Source organism: Apiospora kogelbergensis, assembly GCF_038363985.1.
Source record: "Apiospora kogelbergensis strain CBS 113332 chromosome Unknown utg000005l_segment0_segment0, whole genome shotgun sequence".
NCBI lineage: Eukaryota > Fungi > Ascomycota > Sordariomycetes > Amphisphaeriales > Apiosporaceae > Apiospora > Apiospora kogelbergensis.
This window is the reverse complement of record NW_027117422.1, coordinates 98,487-120,789: the sequence shown is the minus strand read 5'-3', so window position 1 is coordinate 120,789 and position 22,303 is coordinate 98,487. Positions and strand designations below refer to the sequence as shown.

Sequence of the window (22,303 nt, the reverse complement as noted above, 5' to 3'; positions counted from 1 at the left end):
TGGTTTCCAGAACCTTCAACTCGTTCCAACGCAGGGAAATCGCCTCCTCATCAAGATGGGTGATCTAGGCCATATCCTTGTTTTCGTCCCTCAAGATCTTGATCTGGCGCTCAAAGTCCTTGTTGACCCACTCCCAGTACTGTTGCCAGACGGGGTTGCTGACCTGCTGCGTTTGCTGGCTCGGGGCCGCGCCGGCGCCGTTGGCCGAGGGCAACGTCGTCTTGGTCCGGTCTGCCAGCAGCAGCGTGACGCGCAGCACGCTCTTGTTGGCCTCGTCCTGCTTCTCCACCTCTTGCTTGACGGAGCCCTCCTTCAACTTGGTACTGAGCGTCTTACGGTAGCACTCGGCGATGGTGTCGAGGCGGCGTGTCGTCTCCTCGGGGTCAATCACAATGAGCTTGCTCAACATGAGGTTACACAAAGACCGGATGTCATTCTCGTCCCGTAGACCGGCAATGACACGGTCGTAGAACTCGAGAGAGCTGATGCGAGAGAAGGCGTTTTCCATGAGAGCGTACAGCGTCTCGTATGCGCTCTGGATTTCGCAGCAACATTAGTACCGTTATTGTATCCGGGATAAAGATGGAAGGGGGAACATACCTTGCGGACTTCCAGGCCATCATCGACTTGGTGCTTGAACGGTCCCATCTGAACTTCCCTGATGAGCTCCGGCTTAATAATCGACTCGACCATGACAAAGGGGACCAATTCGCCCAAGTGAGGCAGGATCAGGTCAGGTTTGTTGTGGGTGGCCGAGTTCAACGTCGTCATTCCTATGCGACGGATCTCCATATCCGGTGATTTGAGTACGGTAAGCAGCATCTCGACCAGGACAGGCTTCAGCATTGCATCGAAAGCCTCATCGCTGTCGGGGAGGGTGTAACGCAGAGCTTGGATAGCAACAGCGCGGTAGGCGGGGGACGGGCTTTGTAAGAGTTCCTGCTTTCAGTCAGTAATTGTAACCAATAGAGCCAAACATGTTGGAGAATGTGCCATACCTGCAGCTTGGGAATGTAAGTCTTGGGTTCAATAATGGCAAGACGACCGATACACTCGGCACAGATGGCTTTGTTGTCCTCGGCCTGAGAAGCGCTGAAGAGCAGTTCCCAGATGGTGGTCTGATACTGGCCGACGTCGATAGAAGAGTTTACCACCTGCTGAAGGATTTCACGAATGGCCTGCAGCAGGAGATATTGGTGGGCGCCCTGGGTCTGCACGGATTGTAAAATGACGGGCAGGAACTCGGCCACGTTTCCGGCACCAGCGCGACCCAAGGCCACAGCAGCGGACATGGAGACCTTGTCGGGCTCCTGGTGGAACTGCTTGAGGAACAAGTCGGGCTTCATTTCCGAGCTGGGACCCATACGCAGACCGATCTCGCCGAGAATGGCCAGCGCCAAACTTTGCCGGGCGTTATCCGAGGCTTGGTTAGCAGACTCAAGCTCGCGAATGAAGCTGCCGATCTCGACTCCGGCCTTGCCTTCACTAGCCACAAAAAGAGCACCGGCCACCTTGCCCACCACAGCAGGATCTCCCCCCACGCCAACTTGCAACACGCCGCTCATCAAAGGTGTGGCCGTGCCGACTTGGCCAACGCTCACTACCAGGGAAATCAAGGCTTCCAGAGCGGAGCCGGTGATAGTGTGCTTAAGCAGTGCGCAAATGGCGTCAATAAGACCAGGGGTAGAAATCAGGTTCGAGTCCTCTTGCTGCAGTTGGGCCAGGACCAAGAGAGCAGGGCCGAGCAAGTGACTGTCGTTAGCGGTGATGACGGGCAGGATAGCCGCCACGATGCCATCCACAGTGCTGGGCTCCAAGTTGCCCTTGGAAGTGGGCGACATGACCAGATGCTGCAAGGCCTGGATGCTGGCACCGCGGAGGGCGCGGTTGGACTTGCGCAGTTGGCCACACAGCTCGAGCGCAACAGGCTGAATCCAACTGGGTTGCAACGAACCGCCGGAGATGGTATGGGCTGCTACGTTATCAATAGCTCGCACAGCATAGAGTCGTGTAGTTTCGTTACGCAACCGGTCTAGCAGAAGTTCGAGAGCAGCTTGGCGCTTGGCGGTATCCAGAAGCGATTGCCCGTCAGTGGCTGATGTCCGAGAGAGCAGGGTGCCCAGTGCCTGGATGGCTTTTTGGCGAACTTCGACATCGGCATCGTTAGCAGCAGTGCGATCGAAGATGGTATCGTACAGCGTCTCCAAGTCCGGCTTGTACTTCTGGGACGTCAGCCGGGCACGTGGAGGTGTAATAGCTTTCACCAGTTCCTCGGCAGTGCGGATGGCCTCGCTGGACACCTTATAGAAGCGATCCTGGACAGCCGCAACGACGCCGGCCACAATCTTGGACAGGTAAGCTTGGAAGAGACTGGACGAGTGGGTTTTGGCAATGCCACTAATGAATTTCAAGACGGCCACTCGCAGCGTGGTCATGGTTGCCGACGCGGCACCTCCCGACAAGGCCACCGAGGTCGAGATGCTGCTGCCCGTTGTGACCTTGGTGGCATCAATGATGGGCTGCATGACTTGGTCAAAGTATGCTGAGAGACCGCCATGTTGCACCGAGATAAGGTCGTCCAAGAGCTGGACGATGGCTTGCTTGGTGGGGATCTGCTTTCCTTTGAGAAGCTTGGTGGAGATCTTGATGAGCTGCGGTGTCAGATTGGACAGATCGGCACGAGGTCCAGTAGACGGTACTTCCTCGCGCATCGGTGACATCAACCCGCTGGCTCCATACGGAGCTTTGTTCATGTAGGCAAAGCCGCCGCTGTCCTGGCGTCGACGCTTGCGGCTCTCGGGGAGGGATTGCAGCAGCTCGTCGTCTGCGCTGGCTGTTCGTATGATACCTTCGCCCGTCTTGCGGATCAACAGAGCCATGGTGCTGATAACCTCCAGACGTACGCTTTCCTCGCGCTCGTCGAAACGCTTAATCAGAGGAGCGGCCACTTCGGAATACAAAGTGCCTTCGCCCAGCAAATCGGTGCTTCGTGTGGAAATCAGGGTATACAGCGCCTTGGCCGCACAGCGTCGGACCTTCCAGCTGGCGTCATCGTCGTCATCGTCGAAGCCTCCATCGTCCTCGAAATCGTCGTCATCACTGAGACCGTCGTCCTCTTCAGCGTCTTCCTCCTCGTCCATGCTCTCGTCTTCGTCCATGGCGTAGTTGGGGTCGTATTTGAGGTAGCGCAGACTGGCGGAAATGACTTCCTCTGTGTAAGGGCGCATCTTCGTACCGCAGGACGACAAGAAAGCCTCCAGAGCAATCAGGGCGGCCTCTCGGACCTCGTTGAACTCGGCCATGGCACGATCATCGCCTTCACTAACGGCGTCGAGCTGGGCTTGTAACTCGACTTGGCTCAGAACCTGGAAGATGTGCGGAAGGAGGCTGGCCAGATGCTCGCCGAATTGGTGAGGAATGGAGCGAGACAGGGAGCCCATGATGGTGATGTAGAGCCTGCGCATGACGGGGCTCAGCTTGGGCTGCTTCAAGCTAGCGTCCATCTTGGCGACGAGACTGGTAAGCACGTCGTCGGAGAGGTAGGGGGCGAGGATGGCCAGGGCCACGACAGCGCGCTTCTTGACGGGGGAAGGGGGTGGTCTTTCGCTCGAGGACCTGTACGACTATTTCTTGCAACTTCTCGACCTCGAGGACCTGCAGGAGGGGGCCAAAGCAGCGGACGACCTCGATAAGCACGTCAACTGCCTCGGAGGTGGGCTCGCTCTTCTCGTCCAAAAGGCCGTGGGTGTCCGAGGCGGGCTGGCGGCCGGAGGCGGCGGTGCCGGAGACGCCTATGATGCGGGGTATGAGGACACGGCTAATGATAGTATACGTGTCTATGACCTCGCGGGAGGGAGCGACTCCACGGACAGGCTTGGGTAAGGCGGATATGACGTTGCGGAGGGCGAGAGAAGGGAGTGAGTTGTCGACGGCATTCTGCATCTTGACGGAGGTGAGCTTCTCGAGGGTAGGGCCGACGACGGTGATGGGGACGCGCGAGACGAGAGGACCCAGGCACTTTATGGCGAGGTTCTGGACTTCGCCGTTCTGGTCGTCGAGAGCCTTGACGACGGCGTCGACGGCGCGGGAGGCGAGGCCGTAGTCATGGTTGAGGAAGTCGGTCTTGTGCTTGGCGAGGATCTGGCTCAGGTCCTCGAGGGACATGAAGCGCAAGTCGGGATCGGGGTCGGTCAGCTTCCCCAGCAGGGCGTTAATGGTGCTGGGGTTCGGGTTGTTGATCGAGGTCGCCATGATGGGTGTTGGGTGGTGGCGAGTCCTTCTTCCCTCACTTTCGGTCGGTGTTGTAGTCTATGACATGGAAATAACGGGAGGGTGGATGGATGAAGGGAGGAGGGGTCGGTCGTTGGGCTCGTTGCCTGGTACAAGTAGATAGGTTAGAAAACTGCCTGTCCCAGACAAGTCGGCTTGCGGTTTGGAGAATGGGAAAGTCTGGTGAAGGCCAACGATGGAAAGTTACGGCTTGCTATGGTAGCAAAGTAGGTTGATTTTCTTTCGCGTTGCGCAGGCAGTCAACCATACTCCAGGCAGAAGGTGGATCAACGAAGCATGGGAGAGTCCAGCAAGCTCACTTACCTGGATTATGAAGCAGTGCAATCAAGTCTTGTCCTCGTCACCTTACCTCGTAATCTGCTGTTTTGAGGATGCAAATAGAAAAACAATCACTTGAAAAGAATGCGGGTTGAAACAAACAGAGTTGTTGGAAAATGATCTCAAGACCAATTGGGAGGCTGAATGCACTGGATGATGTTGCTTGTGGTTGTCGCCTTTGGAAGGACAGGTGCAATGCAAGCCACACTTTTGGTGGGGTTGATGGGTCAAGGAAGGTCCTTCTCCACCCAAGCTGGAAGCTGGCCGCGGGGTCATTCAGCACTCAGCAAGTCAGTGTCAGTCAATCAATCCCCAGCACATCAGCCACTCAATTGACTGCAGTTACGGAGTACCTATCTACACTTTGCAGTTACCTGTGGAAGTGACGTACCCCCGTTGCTAATGCCGAACACTGAACCCATCCCGCCCCACAGGAGCTCTTCTGGATCAACGCGAGGCATGCACAGCTAATAAGATGTGTAAGTGTAAGTCAGTGAATGCCGCCGCCGACAGACAGACAGAGGTCAGCCGGCATCGACGTCAGCTAAAGAGGGATGGATGGATGACTGCATGTAGGACGGAGGGAAGGGCGGGAGACCTGATTGGCCAATCGCCCAATTGATTGGTGGCTTTACTTCCTTATACGAGCATGTTTTTGTCCCGAGGTCTTGGATTCAACGTGTTACCCAACCAATTTGACTTTGCTGAAATGACCTCGCAACCGTCTGTCCTGTCCATCCATCGACCCGTCCGCCGTCCATCATAAGACTCATTCTCTTCCCTTGCGTCTGGTGACAATCTCTACCGAAATACTACACCCACCGCGTCAACGCCTCCTCTCCAGCCATCCTACCATGTCGGCATTCCGAACCTCCGCCGTGCGCGCTTCCCTTCGCGCCCTCACCCGCCGCTCCACGCCGAACACCCTCGCGGCCCGGAGAGGCTACGCCAGCCAGCATGGCCCCAATCAATCGAGTGACTTGCCTTTGTAAGCATCGACCTTCACCCGTACCGCACGTTTGGCCCCAATTGGACTGACAGATATGAAAACAACAGCGCCATTGCCTCAGGCACCTTCACTGTGGCCGGTCTTGCCTACTTGATGTCCGGCTCGGAGAAGACGAAGGGCAGCGGCCACCACGGTGAGAAGGACGAGGCCCACACGCCCGCTCCGTCTCCCAGCAAGCAGGAAGAGGACAAGGAGGAATCAACTTCCGAGAAGGAAAAGACCAAGAAGGGGGAACCCGAGAAGCAAGAACCCGAGAAGGCCGATGCCAAGAAGGAGAACCCCAGCAAGGATAAGCCCAGCAAAGAAGGAGACGAATCTACCTCCGATGATTCAAAATCGGCCTCCAAATCCAGCCAGAAGGGTGACTCGGCCAAATCTACATCTACCGACGATGGTGCTGGCTCTGACACCAAGGGCGACAAGAAGGAGGCCAAAGAAGAGGACAAAAAGATAGTGAGTTCATTGACCAAGGCGTAGTGCCATACGCTATCAAGATCACGACTGATCACATGTTCCAGATGGAGAAGCGAGCCACCAAGACGGCAAGCAACAGTTCGGAACTGCCCTCCAAGAAAGACTCCGGCGGAGATTCTTCTGATGGATCCAAGGATTCTAAGGACTCCAAGGACGCTAAGGACGCCAAGGACTCCAAAGACTCCAATGATTCTCAAAAAGGCGACGGAGAGTCCGAGAAGAAGAAAGGCTCATCCAAGGACTAGAGTCAGCAACCTTATTGTCAAGTGGGTCGAGAATTTGTCAAGACAGAGGGTTGGAGGACGAAACGCAACAAGTATCCCCCCTACTACTTTTACCAGCCATACACCCTGTACAGTATAATAATAACAACGGTTGATGTATTTGATTTCCATGACCGAGTGGAGAGTGCCGATGCTACCAAGCCTAAATGTATGTACATAGGTAAGTTTTGGTTCCCGCTAATCAAATCCAAGCATTTTGCCCAAGGACTCTTCATCCTCACAGCGCCGCCGTCTCGTCCACAAGCTCCCCCTTCCCCTCCGCGCTCCCGCGCCCATCCCGCCCCGGTTGAGCGTCGAGCGGCCGATCCAGCCCGAGCCGCTGCCGCGTGCTGTACGTCGCGACCCCCCGCGGGGGGTCGGCCTCGGTGACGAGCTCCTTGCGGCGCGTGTCGACCAGCAGCCGGATCAGGTCGGGCCGCATGTAGTGCCCCGCGAAGTCGGCGAGCGTCTTGGTCAGGTGGCTCTCGCCCAGGTCGATATCGACCAACAGCAGGCCGTCGAAGTCCTTGGCGGGCTTGGGCACCGCGAGGCTGCCGTCCGGCTTATAAATGCGTGCATGTCCGTTGTACGGCGCCGGGTCCGTCTCGGGCGCCACGCCCGCGGGCGTGTTGGCCGCCAGCCCCGCCGCCGACAGCCGCTGGAACGGCGCCAGCGTCCAGGCGCCCGTCTCGAGCGCGTACGCGGGCGTCACCAGGTCGCTCGCCGTGTCGGCGTAGTTGGTCGCCGGGTCGGGGGCGACGCGGCGCTCGAGGCCCGGGTACACGGGCCAGGCGGCGACGTGGATCTGCTCGCCCTGGCTGGCGTTGAGGCCCTTGAGGAAGGGGTTCATGTTCTCCCAGCAGTTGAGGTGGCCGAGCCGGCCGATGTCGGTCGCCGTCACGCTCAGGAACGCGTCGCCCGCGCCGTCGCCGTAGACGAGCTTCTCCACGTGCGTCGGCTTGATCTTGCGCCGGTGGTTGAGCACCTCGCCCGTCGGCGCGATCAGCACCTGCGCCAGGTACAGCGTGGCGTGGTCGATTTCCGAGAAGCCCAGCGACACGAAGAGCTGGTTGTCCCGGGCGGCCCGGCGGATCCGCCGCATCTCCTCCGAGTCCACGGCCAGCGAGTTCTCGCGGTAGCGCTTCAGCATCGGCAGCGACTGCAGGTAGTTGACCTTCCACATCCAGTAGGGGTACCCGGGGATCCCTGGCGGGGAATAACGGTCAGCCTCTAACGTGAGCTGTTACTGCGCCAGGGGAGACTCACAAACTTCGGGGAAGGCAACGAGCTTGCATCCCGCCTTTCCGGCTTCGTTGATGAAGCCGATGGTCTTCTGGACACCTCCCTCCAGATCGAACCACGCGGGCTCGGAGGTGACCTAACGCCCAAGTCAGCTCTCGCGTTCTGGTTGGGTGTTGAGTGCATAGCCACTTACAGCAGCAGCCTTGTACTTGGTCAGAGGCATAACGGCTACAGGGGGTTTGGAAATGGGGTGTACGTCTTGGCGCTTCGGTTTTGAGGGAGAAGAGAATTGTTGGGATATAAGAAGCCGGTGTTCGTTTCTCGGCGGATATTGTTGCTGGTACGTGGCAGACCATCGATATATATACACACCAGATTTTCACGTCATCTCATGCGCTGTTAGATGCGACGGGATAGCACCACTGCGCGTCTTGAGTGCCGTTTGTTTGACGGACAAGACTTCCGCCATCGTTTCGGTGTCTTGGGTGTCATGCCATGGACCACACTTCCTCCAGGTTTCGTGGCGACCCGGGATTTGCTGCTCCCCCTTACGTGGGAGTGATGTCGCCCCCCTCCCTCCCCGTTGGGATGACGGCGACTGTTCAGACACACCTTCAACTAGCAGGCACCATTCTGGTATCTAGAACTCATTCATTATCTGCTGCATGCCCTCGCGACGATCGGGGTCGAGATACGGCAAGACGAACGAGCCATGCTGCATGTCAGCTGCGACATGCACAATTGCCCATTGAGACAGCTGCACCCCGCGCATGCATGTCCCTTTAACCGGTCATCGACAGCAGTCAAAATAGACTTCTTCCCATACCGACAGATGGCAACTCGAATCCCATCTCAAATGTGAGCCATCATTCACTACCTACAGCAGCCAGGCCTTGGTTGGTGGTCTTCCCTCTGCTCCAGAGCATATCGATATCAACATAAACCCCGGAAAACGGGTCTTTTCGGCATCTCGCGACGTCTGGACGCGGGAAAACGACATCTCTCCGCCATCTATCTGCCTTACCGAGCAAGCCTTATCGGCGACAAGTACGCTACGGCATGATTCAAGGGCCAAGTGCCGAGCAGCATGGCCGTTACTCACAGCAGCAGGCCTGAGATCGGCGGTACCCGGTAACGCCATGCAATGTGCCATGCGGAAGGTCGGATATGATGAACCGCTGGAGCGACTGCGTCTGGGCTTACACGTAGATAAGATATTGGACATAGATTGAAAAATCCCCCATCACACAGAAAGGGCAAAAGTACGGGAGTCGGCATCCCTCTCGTGGTGCAAATACACCATTGGCCATTCTTCCGGCTGCCCATCGATCTCCATGCAATGGTGCAGTGCAAATACCGGCCTAATCATAAGCAGCAGTAGCGCGCGGTCCATGTCAGACGAACGGGAAGGAATCGCGTCGGATCTTGCCCATTCGGGTTGCGCAATGCTTGCTGCTCATCGATCACCAAGTTCAAGATCCAATGTTATTGATACCTCTACGCTCGCAGGTACTTCATTGCACCACCGCCATGCCGCCTTTAAGATACACATTAGGACGATGCTCTCCGCTCTCCCCTGTATGTGCCCATAATGCAAACGCATAACCCTCTTTCTTTCTTTCTTTCTTTCTTCTCTGATGAGGGACCAGACCAATCTTCCAAGACCGAGAGACAGGAAAATTGCCGAACAAACTTGGCAGGAATATAGTTAGTAATTACAGCTGTGTTGGTAGTACTCTTGACAAATCCGAACTTCCCTCCCTTTTTGGAGTTTTGCATTCTCCAGTAAAAATCAATACAAGCAGTCCCTGCTTGCCAATGGCCGTTTTCTCTTATGCACGCCTGAACTTCCGTGTTCCCTTGCCGAGAGATATGATGCTGATAAAGAGGGGGGACGCAAGTGTGCCGTCGGGTGCCGTGATATTGACACTGCTTACACCCAACGCGCGTCTGTTCCCCCATCTGTGGTGGCCGTATGCAACGCTACGCTGCAGTTGCGTGACGCGCGGTGAAACCCCCAGATATTGTGTGTATATATGTGGTTGCGTGTGTCAAGGATGACTTGGACAAAGGAAAGTAGCTAGCCACAAGACTGAAGTGGCTTCGGTTTGTACACGTTTGGCAGCGCACAGAGAATGTGGGTTCCCCACCGAGGCGTAGATTCGATGGGGAGTGGTGTGTGTGATAAAGCCCCAGGCCGTGATACGACGGTTCCAGCCGGCCAGATGAAGAGGCCGTGGGGAGCAAGAAATCTAAATTGTGTGGACATTGTATGTTTGTCGTCATAGGCCGTCAATTCATAAGACAAGATGCCCAGCAACACCTCGGGCGCTCATCGACGTGTCGCAGGATTGGCCGGGGCAGTAGCGGCCGAAGGGTGTTGTGTTCGGTCTATCAGCAGGATTGGTATAACAGAAGTGGCTCGCCGACATTCTCGATTTCGGGGATGGTGCATTTCAGATCGAAGGCCTTGGACAAGACAATCTTGAATATCTGGGGAAGGGAGTCAGTCTACATGGGTGCGCGATTGGATGGAGCAAAATGGGGGTGGTTGGTGGTTGGAGGTTGGACATACCTTCTGGACATTAATGCTGTGGCTGGTGCTGCTGAAAATCAGAGCAGCACGCATCGCCTTCGCAAATCGGCGAGCCTGTGTATCCAACATCAGTACAAAAATTACAGCAGGTTCAGGATGCATGAGCTTTTGCTTCTCCGGATCATGGGACTCACCTGGTTGGATATCTCCTCCTGGTCCTCCCGCGGGAAGTTGACGAAGTGATCGTACTTGGTGCCCACCAGGATCGGGATGGCCGTCTTGTTGAAGCCGCGGCCCTGGCGGTACCACTCCTTGATGCTGTTCAGCGTGCTTTTCCGGGTCAGGTCGAACATGAAGAGGATGGCGACGGCGTCGTTGCAGACGAGCGGCAGCATGTTGACGAACTCGCGCTGGCCGCCCAGGTCCCAGATGCTGAAGGTGATCTCGGTGTTGCGGATGCTGATGGTCTTCTCCATGAAGTTGACGCCCAGGGTCTGGATGTAGTCCTCGTCCCAGCTCCCCTCGACGTACTTGACCATCAGCGACGTCTTGCCGATCTGCGCGTCGCCGACCATGCCGACCTTGATGACGACGTGGTTGCGGCCGTTTTGCGGCTCGGCCGGGTTGGAGGCGGCGCCGTTGCTCCCGCGGGAGGCGTGGTCGCTGTAGTGGCGTTCGCCGCCGGCGCTCGAGAGGCCCGAGGCTGGCCTCGAGACGGACGGCTGGGGTTGTGACGGGGTGGGTGGTGTCGAGTATCGGCCGTTCATGTTCATCTCGTCGCCCGGCAGCGGGGAGCTCTGTGGCCGGGTCTGGTCTAGCGATCTGTGTCTTCGCTCGTGGCCGTTCTGGGCGGGCGCCAGATGGGGTGAGCCCTCGATGCCGCCCAAAGTATCGTCGGGCATCATATTCATGTCGGGCATGGGCTCGGTTGCAGGTGCGGGTGCGGGTGCAAAAGCAGGGGCAAACACAGGTGCAAGCGCAGGCTCGGGTGCAGCGACGGGGACAGGCTCGGGTACAGCGTCGGGCACCATCTCGTGCATCACCTCGTGCTGCGGTGCCAGCGGTATCTCTTGGTCCATCTTGTATGCGTGCGCGCGGGTCTGGGTCTGGGTCGGTGTGTGCTGGACAGGCAGGATAGCCCAGCGGTGGGGTGGGAAGGCAAACCAGAAAGGCGGGCGGCCCAAGTCGCGGCGGGTTTCGAGGCGGGCTTCGAAGATGCAGTGGACTGAAGATGCAATGCCGAATGAACGGAATGCCAGTTGTCGCGGGTCGGTCAGACGGAGGGGGGGCAGAGAGGGATGCGGAGAGGCCAGAATGTAAAAGGGAGGATTCGATGGGAGGACGATTGGTGAGGTCAGATCGAAATGGATCTTGTCCCAGCCGGGGCGGGTCTCAGATCCCGGCGATGCGACTGTTGTTCAATGCTGGTATGTAGTATGTATGCGCGGAGAGTCTGAGTCTGAGACTTGGACTGTGCTTGCTGCCACTACCAAATGGGAACGACGCGGATGGCTATGGATGTTGGAGTAAAGGTCAAGCAAAGGATTCAATTGATGTCAATACTGGTGGGATGTGTGGGAATGCAGAGAAAAGCAAATGCAGTGCTGCTTCTGGCAAATGCAATGCTGCTTCTACTTCTTCGGCTGCTGCTGCTGCTGCTGGCGTCTCTCTGCTGGATTCTGAAGTTGATGGATGCGCACCCAAACAACCGCCCAGTTCGCTTCATGGTCCGGCGCTCTGGTTGGTCGGACGCGGCCTTGTTGTGTGTGTATCGATTGACAGGTACCACCAGGCTTTGCATTTGCAGGCCTGGACGTGCTACTAGGTTAGGTACTCGCCCCCCTCTAATCTCACTGCTAGGTGCCTGCTCACTGCCACTAAGCACACAAGTAACGTGCGTCGTCCGTGGCTAGTCGCAACGGGAATTACAAAGACACATATTGCAGTGGCAGGTCTATATTGCATATCATTACCTACGGACCGGCGCTGGATGGTGTTGATGGAGCGTACGTCCTTTAGTCTGCACGCTCGTTTTTCCCTCCCTTGCCCGTGCCCAGTGCAGCGCAGATCAGGCGGGATGGGGAGGGGGAGATCCCGAACACACACTCCCTCCTACTCCGCCGGAACTGGAACATAGAACAAAGAACGGGGTGCAAGGAAACACGGATAAATGCCTGCCTCGGTCGGTGCCTTGGAAACGAAACAACACAGCACAACACACCAGACAAGGCGAAGGAAAAGAAAACTGGTAGTGCCAATCAAGCATCGTAGTCTCGACATCCATCTGTTGACCAGCGATGCCGGGCAGCGAATCAAAGCCGACGAGGCCATAATGAGAAACAGACGCGTCGCGACCATGTGCTGCTGCATGGCGTGCTTACTTACTTGGCAGCGAACGGGTGGCAGGCTAGGTGGCAGCTAGGTTTGGGAAAAGAGAACTGGTAGAAGTAGGCTCGCGCAATTTGTCTAAGACGGCCACCAGTGCCCCGTAAACCAGGCTTTCGTCAACTCGCTGTCTCTCTCTCCCTCTCTCTTTCCCTTCCTCGGGTTTCACTGAGAGTCATCCTGGAATGGCCATCGGAGCGTCCATGCGGGCAGCATTGTTTGCATGAAGATGGAAGAAGGCTTCTCGAACCACCAGTCCGGTAGGCCGTGTTGACTTGCAAGGAACATCCCCTGACCAACTAGAGGGTGATTGACGCGGGGCTAGCTCATGGCTCCTCATTGGTGTCTTCTGTTGATTCGACCTGAAAGTCCAGCGAGACGAGACGTGCAGACGTGCTTCCGATGGCAGCCCGGACAGTGCCAGGTGTGACAGTATGCGAACAAATAAACACAGTCCATGTAGAACCTCCTCAGTATTTCTTGTCCCCTCAAAGTCAAGCCACCCTCACTCCACCGAAAACCAGAAGCTGCCAAGACCCGCCCGCCCACATGCATTGCACTGGAATCGGGGCATCGTCGTGGATTGAATCAGTAGGTATCAGTAGGTATCAGTCAGTTGATAAGGAATTGGCACTTGATGTAACCGGCTGTGATGACAGTAACCAGCGCATGCGATTGGTGGCCCAAAGCCGACCGAACCCGACCCCGAGCATTGCAAAAGCTAGCTTGGAGGTTCTTACCTTCTCTCCCCACGCACCACGCTTGGCTAATCAGGTCAGAGCTCCATCATTTGGTGATAATAATAATCGATTGACTGATACGGGAACCTTGATTGCCCGTTTACCATTGCATTGCCATTGCCATTGCCATCTCTACCACTGCCTCCTCCCACCCAATCTACATACAATGGCCGCCTCAATTGCCTCGCGATGCCTGCGCGCAACCCGTGCGCCCTGCAGCCTGTGGAAGCTTGCCCAAGCTCCCATCGCCAGGCCCAGCACCCGCATCCCTTCATCCGCTTTTCGGACTTTCTCGACCACTCCCCTCCGTAAGTTCGCCTGGCCCGACCGACCCCCTCACCACGCCCTATCTCCCCCAGGAAGATATGAGGCTGAAAGGACAAAGAACGCGAAGGACAAAATCACTAACTGGCCTACGTCATTTCTTTCCAGGGGAGGTGCGCAAGTACACCAAGGACCACGAGTGGGTGGACATGAGCGCGGATAAGACGAGCGGGGTCATCGGCATCTCCGAGTACGCGGCGCAGGAGCTGGGCGACGTCGTGTACGTGGAGCTGCCCGAGGAGGGCAAGGCGGTGCAGGCGGGCGACGCCATCGGCGCCGTCGAGTCGGTCAAGAGCGCCGCCGACATCAACGCCCCCATCGCCTGCCGCGTCACCTCGACCAACATGCTGCTCGAGGAGAAGCCCGGCACCATCAACCAGGTCCCCGAGGACGACTCCCACGGCGGCGGCTGGATCGCCAAGGTTGCCATCGACGAGCAGGGCGTCAAGGACTTCGAGAACCTCATGGACGCCGAGGAGTACAGGGCCTTCACCGGCAACGACGAGTAGAGAGACAAAAGAAAGAAAGAAGAAGAAGACTACGGGGAATCACTGGCGTTTGGCTAGGAAGGAAGGAATGAAGGAAGGGAGGGGACACATGTTCAACATAAATGGACGCGGTGCATACGGTCACATACCGGGGGCAGAAGTCGTCGAACTGGCTCAACCTTGTATCATAGACGAAAAACTAGGATAGGGAGTATCCCTCATCGGAATGCGCAAGCTCGACAAGCATCAGATTCTATGACTTTTGTTCCTTTTTGATTCTCTCCCTGGGGCTATTGCACGTGGTATCTATTCTGTTCCGTGTATGACCTCCATCGACCCAGCCATGCATTCGTGCTTAGGCGGGAACCCACTTCTCGGCGCCCTGCTGGTTGGCTTCCCGCTCGGCGTTGATGACATCGAGGATCTTCTGGGCCCCCTTCTCCGTCAGCGCCTGGGCGATCTTCTTGCCGAAGGCCACGGCCTCCTCCCGCGTCGTGACCGGCTCCTCCATCTCGGCGTCGGCGCCCTCCTTGCCGTCGACGCTGACGACGGTGGCCACCATGCGCAGCGTGCGGCCCTCCTCGAGCCACCGCGTCTCGACGCCAATGGGGATGCTGCAGCCGCCCTCGAGGGTGCGCATGACGCTGCGCTCGGCCTCGGCCTCGAGCATGACGCGCCGGTCCTCGAACGGCCGCAGCAGCGCGAGCGTCGCCGCGTCGTCGGCGCGCGCCTCGATGCCCAGCCCGCCCTGGCCCACGGCGTGCAGCATGCCGCCCGAGCCGCTCTCGAGGAACTGGCTGGCGCGCCCCAGGTTGCCCATGCGCGACAGCCCCGCCGCGGCCAGGATCAGCACCGTGTACTCGCCGTCGACGGCGTCGAGCTTGCGCAGCCGCGTGTCGATGTTGCCGCGCATGTCGCGGAACTCGAGCCCCGGGTAGCGGCGGCGGATCTGGGCCATGCGGCGGACGCTGCTGGTGCCCACCACACTCCCCGCGGGCAGGTCGCTCAGGGTCCGGTACCGGTCCTGCAGGCTCTTCTTGACGACGACGACGTCGCGCGGGTCCTCGCGCTCGGGGATGCAGGCGAGCAGGCAGCCGTCCGGCAGGCTGGTGGGCATGTCCTTGAGCGAGTGGACGATGAGGTCGAGCTCGCCCGCGACGAGCCCGGCCTCGAGCTCGTTGGTCCACAGGCCCTTGCCGCCCGACTTGTCGAAGTTGTACAGGGCCGTGATCTTGTCGCGGTCGGCCAGCGACTCCATGCCGCGGATCTCGAAGCGCACGTCCGGGTGCAGCTTGGCCAGCGAGCTGACGACGAAGTCGGCCTGCTTGAGGGCCAGCGCCGACTTGCGGGTGCCGACGCGGACGGCGGCGGTCTTGGACGTCGACTGGGAGTCGGACGTCGTTATGACGGGCTGGGTGGCGGCGGTCGACATGGTGGCGGCGGCAACGCTAGGTTTGCTGGGGGAGGGAGAGGAGATTCGAGCGGGATTGGAAAGCCGGTGATGCTAAATCTTGCTTCGAATTGGCCAATTTGACGGCAATTGGGTTTTTGGTTTTTGAAATGTCTCCCTAGACTGACTGCAGCGCATGTATGTGAATTAGCTTGTTGTTCTTCCGCGGGGCAGTCAGCGCTGAATCTCCATTTGGAGGGGTAAATCTGGGACTTTCGCACTAACATTCAGTACACACCCACTTGCGCCGGTGACGCATGCGCCTACAGGGATGCGAAGACGGATTCATCAAGTCGTTCAGGTGCTCAACTGCCCAATATGGAAACAAGTACTTTACACCATATTTACACGGAAGCGTCTTTCAACTCTTGCGGCTCCTTGCATCAACCCTGGACGAACCCAGCCTCGATACAATGTCACTAATGCAGGCGCCTAGTAGCCTGCCGTATCGACTTTGCCAGGGCTTCGATTCCTCTGGTAGCCGAGACTGTCGTGAAGAAAGGCCCCCAAAACACCCGAAGTCCCGTCGGAGACACGAGTTCGGATTGCACGTCGGGTCACATGGACAGGCTGGACCATCACAAGTGTGCCGGTCGCGGGGATACCAGCTTTGCTCAACAGAGCCACAGTGCCCCTTTCCTATGTCATGCTCCGTTGCCAGCGCCAAGGTCTACGTCCCATTCCATTCGCTACGGCACGGCTTTTCTACATACAAGGCTCTGTGCCGTGTCACTGGCCAACTCTTCGATTCTTAATAAATCTATTTGGGAGCCATCGAGATATAGTCGTGACACATTTCACTAGGACCTTCGGCAACCACTATGTATACCAACCATCGTTGCTTTTACATCATTCGTAGTGCCTCCCGGTGTTCCCGTGTCGAGCCTGAGATGCCAGTCTTTCTCGTGGTTCGATGCAAAGCGATGCCTCGCTTGATCTTCCCGCGCATGGCAGTAGCACTCAATCCATGCGTGGTACTGAGGGCATCGTATGCCCCGGCTACAAAATCAAGGGGAATGTTCTATAACACGAACTGGGTCTCGCAGTATTGGCCATTCTTGTCTATAAAAACCTACTGGGTCATCAACCTACTCAGCCAAAGCTCTCAATTCCAAAGTCATCTTCTATCCAAGATTTATCCAACCAATGATCCGAGCAAACCATACACTACCCTGTCATTGAGCCCCTAGTAAACCCCATACGACTTTGTTGCTGATATTCACGATGAAGAGCTGCGCCGTCCTGGGCAATCTTATCCTCGCAAGCCTGAGCACGGCTCACGTGAAGCACCATGGCTTCCTGCCCACGTTGACGGGTTCGGGCATGGTACCCCTGACCACCAGCACGGGGTCCAAGTGCGGCAAAGGCTACACGTATTGCGGCTACATGCTCCAAGGAGACGGCCACAGTATGTCTGCCCCCTTGCCGTTTCTCTTTCACACCGATGGACTGACTGACAACCCGCTCTCTCGCGCACGCAGACTTCTCCCCGCAGACCATAAACAAGACCTACTGCGACGGGCTGAAGGACTACTGCCCCAACAACACCCCCAAGACCCCGCCCGACCAGGCCGTCTTCATCTGCATGAGCGACGCCCCGGCGAGCATCCAGCTGATGTGCGCCTGCAGCGGCCGGTGTCTCGACGAGGCGTCGAGCAACAACATCGCGCATTGCGACACGGCCTGCGCCAACCCCAAGTGTTAACTATCAGCTCCGTCGGTCGTCAGGCTGGATGGGATGTTGCTCTTCCACACCCGCTCGTTTCCTCCCCTTTTCCTTCGTTGTTCTCGGTGGTGTTACAGCATTCAGTAATAAAAGAATCAGACAAAACATGGGGGGGAACGTTCATTATCAATATGTTGTCTCTGGTCGCTTGGTGACTTCAAGAGCTGCCTCATACTGGGCGAAAGTATCATTGACTCTACACCAGTCCCCAAAAACTGGTTTAGAGGTATCCTTGACTCTATACCAGTTGTTGGGGGCTGGTCTAGAGTCGAGGGTACCTTAAGTCAGTATGAGGCTGGCTTCGAAGTCATGTCAAGACATTCGGGCACGGTACATATTGGCCGGTTAGCCGAAGACATAGAATGCAGCAATCTTCCCACGGCTCTTCGTCACTGCCATGGACGTAAGAAACCAATGTGCTTGATGTGGTAAATGCCAGCTCGTGCATCGCTTGAGAGGCCGCCAGAAGTGTGTGAGAGACGTAGACATCGAAAGAGTCTAGATTGCTGAATGGTAAGCAAAAGGTGGTCCTTAATTGGGTAACACAGTCATCCCACTGTCAGGACTCGGTTGCGTGTGTCGTCCTCGAGCTCCGCACTCATTGACGCGGCGTTCTGGTAAAAATGGGGAAGAGTATCGGAGTTGGCCGCCCTTCTCTTCCACCCGTTACTTCTTTCTTCATCGTCTTGTCTCGGAGGCAATCAATCAATTGCAGCAATGCGAGACGCGGCGCGCACTGTCGCCAGACAATTGGCAGGTCTTCTTCGCGATGCCTTCCTAATTGGAAGCCCCACGATGGCCGGGAGTTGCCAAGCCCGGGGGCGCAGCAGCCAGTCGAAAGATCGGTCGCGTCGTGTTGTGTTTTGTGTTATTACAATATAGTTTTTTGCTTTTTGGGTGCCCACATGGAGAGGAGGAGGGGAGCAGGCAGGAGACGGAGACGGACCTAATAAATTGAGCGCGCAGGTATGCGAGGTTACAGGCCAAGGGGGGCTAGCCGTCTACTCCCTTAGTCCCTAGTACCCAGCTATTTACCACTACGATTTGCCCCCTCGAAAAGAAACGACACATTCCAACGCCTGGGTGTCAAGCTGAAACCTGTCCCAAACCACCTATATATCAATATCATCTTTCCCAATCCCATTTCAACCTATTTGCTGTCTTCGGTCCCAGAGGTCCCCAGAGGCAGCCAGCAGTCATGACCAACCCGGATAGTGTGCGCATATTGGACGGGGGTCTGGGGACGTCATTGGAGGATCGCTACGGCGTGAAGTTCGACGACTCAACCCCGCTATGGTCCTCGCATCCCATCGTCTCCGACCCGGACACGCTGGTCGCCTGCCAACGGGACTTTGTCGAGGCCGGCGCCGACGTGCTGCTCACCGCCACCTACCAGGTCTCAATCGAGGGCTTCGCGCGGACCAAGGTGCCCCAGTACCCCGACGGCATCCCCAAGTACGCCCTGGGGCGCTACCTGGCCAACGCCGTCGGCATAGCGGAGAAGGCCAAAGCCCAGAGCCGCTCGACCAGTCTGGCGCTGAGCCTAGGCCCCTATGGAGCGTGCATGGTGCCCGGCCAGGAGTACAGCGGCCGCTACGACGACGGCCACAGCTCCGAGGACGCCCTCTACCGCTGGCACCTCGAGCGCCTGCGCCTGTTCACCAACGTCCAGGGCCTGATGGACCGCATCGCCTTCGTGGCCTTCGAGACGGTGCCGCGGCTGGACGAGATACGCGCCATCCGGCGGGCCTACCAGGACGCCAACATCGGGGGCAAGTTTTGGATTTCTTGTGTTTTCCCCGGCGAGGGCCATTGCCTGCCGGACGGGACCAGCACCGAGCACGCCGTCAAGGGGATGCTGGCCCCCTACCTGGCGGCTCCAAGCCGTGGGGCATCGGGATCAACTGCACCAAGATCAACAAGCTCCCCGGCCTCGTGCATAGCTACGGCGAAACCGTGCAGAGCATGCTGGCCTTTTCGGAACTGGTGACCACGCCGGCCCTGTTATTATACCCCGACGGCACCAAGGGCGAAGTCTACAACACAACCACCAAGAAGTGGGAGAAGCAGCCGAGCACGCGAGCGGCGGGCCACCATGACGAGGTACGTGACGTTCCCGGCTTTTGTCTTTCTTTTCTCTCTTTCAAGCTTTGCTCTCAAGCTCCCTACCCTGTTAAGGTTTCCGCCACACCCCTGCTTACTCGCTATTTGATCTCGTCGTCTAGGGACCCTGGGCGAAGGAGCTGGCCAGAATCGTCCGGGCCTCGCAGGACCAGGGCATTTTCAAGTCGTATGTAGTTGGCGGGTGCTGCAAGGCGTCTGCCGCCGATATCAGCGAGCTTCGACAGGAATTCCCAGCAGGCTCTACGTGCAAATGACTCGTCACGTCATCTCACCCTAATAACACGTATAAGGCCCTATAGCTGTCAGCTATGTACGGCTCCCTCCCAGCCTCCCACCCTAGTCCCAGCACGCCATCGTAGGTAGGGAGGGGGGTCCCACCCAGGCCAAGCCTATTGAGATGTGGAGGGGCGAGCCCGGAAGATCCAGATTTTTCTGGATTTTCTAGATTTCTCGGGAAACTTGCCTACATACTGTATAGCTGCCAAAAAACCGACGGGGGGGGCCTAAGGCCTTGAATAGGCTTGAATAGGGGACTTTTTCAGCCAAGCTCGCGTGCCCCGCTTCCGAGCCCGTCGCAACGCGATGAATCCACCGCCCAGTTGAAAATTTCCATTTAGTGCACCGATATCCGGAAATGGGCCTGCACGCCGGGGAAAGTAGATGCAGCACCGAGAGCAGCGATAGCGGAACATGCGTATGTATGTGCACTCGATATCCAATATGTTGTTCTTTATAACGCACCGTCCCCACGGGAGAACCTCACCTCGTTTGCTTCGTGCGTCCCTGCAGTAGTGTCTGTCTTTGCCGTTGCTTCCCCCTCCCCCCTACTCTCCCAGGACACGGCGCGCGCGTGTGTGTGTGTTTGTGAACCGAGCGAACCCGTCCTTGCGCCCCTTCCGCCTCCCCCGTGTGGAACAACACGATCGATGACTTCCGCCGTCGCCCCCATGGACCACCTCACCGGGGTGCCGCCGCCGCCGCCGGCGGCTGCTGCATCCCACGACGGAATCAGCAAGGCCCAGGACCCCGAGAAGGCGCAGCACCGCCAGGACGAGGACAAGGACCCGTACGAGCCGCAGCTCGGCGTCGGCGGCCACGGCGGCACCCAGCGGCGGCTGCGCAACTACCAGGTGACCATGATCGGCATCACCAGCGGCATCGGCACCGGCCTCTTCATCGGCACGGGCGCGGCCTACGCGAAAGCCGGCCCCGCCGGTCTCCTGCTGGCTTTCATCGTCGTCGGCGGCGTGCTGTGGTGCGTGATGCAGAGCATAGCCGAGCTGGCCACTCTGGTAAGTCGCGACCTCTCCCCCTTGATCGCACATTGCATACTCTATGCGACGGGACTCGGGCCTGACCAGAAACTACCGAACAGATCCCCACGGCCGGATCCTTCCCTCACTGGGCGACCCGGTTCATCGACCCCGCCGTCGGCTTCTCGCTGGCCATCTCGTACGGCTACTGCTACACCATCGCCATCGCGTCCGAATGCTCCGCCGCCGCCATCCTCGTCTCGTACTGGTCCGACATCTCGCCGGCCGTGGTCATCAGCATCTCGCTCGCGCTGATCCTCGCCATCAACCTGATGAGCGTGCGGTGGTTCGGGGAGACCGAGGTCTTCAGCGGCGCCGTCAAGGTGCTCTGCTTCGTCGGCCTGCTGCTCGTGTCCATCGTCATCACGGCCGGCGGCGCCCCCAACCACGAGAAGGTCGGCTTCAAGTACTGGCGCGAGCCGGGCGCCTGGCACGACTTCCAGGGCATCACGGGCTCGACGGGCCACTTCCTGGGCTTCCTGTCGGCGTTTGTGAACGCCAGCTTCAGCTTCATCGGCGTCGAGACGGTCGTCATCACGGCGGCCGAGGCCGTCAACCCGCACAAGACGATCCCGAGCTCGGCGCGCAACGTGACGTACCGCATCGTCGTCTTCTACATCCTGGGCGCGCTGTTCATCAGCCTGATCGTGGACCCGCGCAGCGCCGACCTGGTCTCGGGCACCGGCAACGCCAACAGCTCGCCCTGGGTCATCGCGATCCGCGAGGCCGGCATCAGCGTGCTGCCGAGCATCGTCAACGCGTGCATCATGATCTCGGCGTGGTCGGCCGGCAACTCGTACTGCTGGGTCGGGTCGCGCATGATCGTGGCCATGACGACGGACGGCCAGCTGCCCCAGGTCTTCGGCCGCACCACCAAGGACGGCGTGCCGTGGGTCGCCGTCATCGTCGCCTGGCTGTTCGGCCCGCTGGCCTATTTGAGCCTGGGGTCCGGCGGCGCCGCGCAGGCCTTCTCGTGGCTGCTCAACCTCAGCACCGTCGCCGGGCTCATCGCCTGGGCCACGCTCTGCTTCTGTTACATCCGCTTCTACAAGGCCATGCAGGTGCAGAACGTCAGCCGCGACACCCTGCCGTGGAAGGCGCCCTTCCAGCCCTACGCGGCGTGGGTCGGCTTCGTCGGCTCGACCATCATCGTCTTCATCACCGGCTTCCCCGTCTTCCTCCAGGGCAACTGGTCGGCCTCGGATTTCATCGCTTCCTACGTGGGCATCCCCATTTTCGTGATACCCATCATCATCTGGAAGCTCGTCTACAAGACCAAGGTGAGCCTCCTCGTTCTTCTCCTCCCATCCGCCAAGCCACACACACGCGCTAACCAGATTCCTAGTTTATTCGAGCCCGTGATATGGACCTTTGGTCGGGTCGTCTCTCCCAGTCTCATTAGGTAGATTCTGCCTGTGGGCTGTATACACCATATATCCCTCCCGCCGAAGTGGCGTGCGTGGTCAATAGCTAACAGGCCTTACTATATATTGGCCTAGCTTGGTATTTAACATACCTAACCTTATGGGTGACCAACCTCCCCATTGTAACACACATTATGTAATTTAAGATACCCTCAACGCGATTTATATTCAATTTCATTTCGAACCTTTTATCATTC

At 57.9% G+C, this 22,303-nt stretch overlaps 9 protein-coding genes across 9 annotated transcripts; 5 read left to right on the top strand and 4 right to left on the bottom strand.

Moving 5' to 3' along the window:
* Positions 1-64: 64 nt before the first annotated feature.
* Positions 65-4,251, bottom strand: PG998_006617 (Cullin-associated NEDD8-dissociated protein 1 C-terminal part; the record flags this gene model as incomplete). The annotated part of the gene is made up of 4 exons (XM_066873433.1): positions 65-535; positions 601-939; positions 999-3,578; positions 3,622-4,251. 4 exons carry the CDS (start codon positions 4,249-4,251, stop codon positions 65-67), a joined length of 4,020 nt encoding a protein of 1,339 aa, XP_066729378.1.
* A 1,211-nt stretch (positions 4,252-5,462) lies between these two features.
* PG998_006616 (uncharacterized protein) lies at positions 5,463-6,336 on the top strand (the record flags this gene model as incomplete). Its single annotated transcript, XM_066873432.1, has 3 exons — positions 5,463-5,596; positions 5,665-6,070; positions 6,136-6,336. 3 exons carry the CDS (start codon positions 5,463-5,465, stop codon positions 6,334-6,336), a joined length of 741 nt encoding a protein of 246 aa, XP_066729377.1.
* Positions 6,337-6,592: 256 nt separating this feature from the next.
* On the bottom strand, positions 6,593-7,819 carry PG998_006615 (uncharacterized protein; the record flags this gene model as incomplete). Its single annotated transcript, XM_066873431.1, has 3 exons — positions 6,593-7,560; positions 7,621-7,732; positions 7,790-7,819. The coding sequence occupies 3 exons, from the start codon at positions 7,817-7,819 to the stop codon at positions 6,593-6,595; spliced, it is 1,110 nt and encodes a 369-aa protein (XP_066729376.1).
* A 2,171-nt stretch (positions 7,820-9,990) lies between these two features.
* PG998_006614 (P-loop containing nucleoside triphosphate hydrolase protein) lies at positions 9,991-11,211 on the bottom strand (the record flags this gene model as incomplete). The annotated part of the gene is made up of 3 exons (XM_066873430.1): positions 9,991-10,089; positions 10,172-10,246; positions 10,327-11,211. The coding sequence occupies 3 exons, from the start codon at positions 11,209-11,211 to the stop codon at positions 9,991-9,993; spliced, it is 1,059 nt and encodes a 352-aa protein (XP_066729375.1).
* Positions 11,212-13,423: 2,212 nt separating this feature from the next.
* On the top strand, positions 13,424-14,090 carry PG998_006613 (glycine cleavage system H protein; the record flags this gene model as incomplete). The annotated part of the gene is made up of 2 exons (XM_066873429.1): positions 13,424-13,565; positions 13,690-14,090. The coding sequence occupies 2 exons, from the start codon at positions 13,424-13,426 to the stop codon at positions 14,088-14,090; spliced, it is 543 nt and encodes a 180-aa protein (XP_066729374.1).
* A 334-nt stretch (positions 14,091-14,424) lies between these two features.
* On the bottom strand, positions 14,425-15,501 carry PG998_006612 (porphobilinogen deaminase; the record flags this gene model as incomplete). Its single annotated transcript, XM_066873428.1, has 1 exon — positions 14,425-15,501. The coding sequence occupies one exon, from the start codon at positions 15,499-15,501 to the stop codon at positions 14,425-14,427; it is 1,077 nt and encodes a 358-aa protein (XP_066729373.1).
* A 1,242-nt stretch (positions 15,502-16,743) lies between these two features.
* On the top strand, positions 16,744-17,224 carry PG998_006611 (uncharacterized protein; the record flags this gene model as incomplete). Its single annotated transcript, XM_066873427.1, has 2 exons — positions 16,744-16,927; positions 17,001-17,224. 2 exons carry the CDS (start codon positions 16,744-16,746, stop codon positions 17,222-17,224), a joined length of 408 nt encoding a protein of 135 aa, XP_066729372.1.
* A 1,219-nt stretch (positions 17,225-18,443) lies between these two features.
* PG998_006610 (uncharacterized protein) lies at positions 18,444-19,623 on the top strand (the record flags this gene model as incomplete). The annotated part of the gene is made up of 3 exons (XM_066873426.1): positions 18,444-19,091; positions 19,130-19,348; positions 19,471-19,623. 3 exons carry the CDS (start codon positions 18,444-18,446, stop codon positions 19,621-19,623), a joined length of 1,020 nt encoding a protein of 339 aa, XP_066729371.1.
* A 672-nt stretch (positions 19,624-20,295) lies between these two features.
* PG998_006609 (general amino acid permease) lies at positions 20,296-22,084 on the top strand (the record flags this gene model as incomplete). Its single annotated transcript, XM_066873425.1, has 3 exons — positions 20,296-20,661; positions 20,745-21,962; positions 22,028-22,084. 3 exons carry the CDS (start codon positions 20,296-20,298, stop codon positions 22,082-22,084), a joined length of 1,641 nt encoding a protein of 546 aa, XP_066729370.1.
* Between the last annotated feature and the right edge of the window lie 219 nt (positions 22,085-22,303).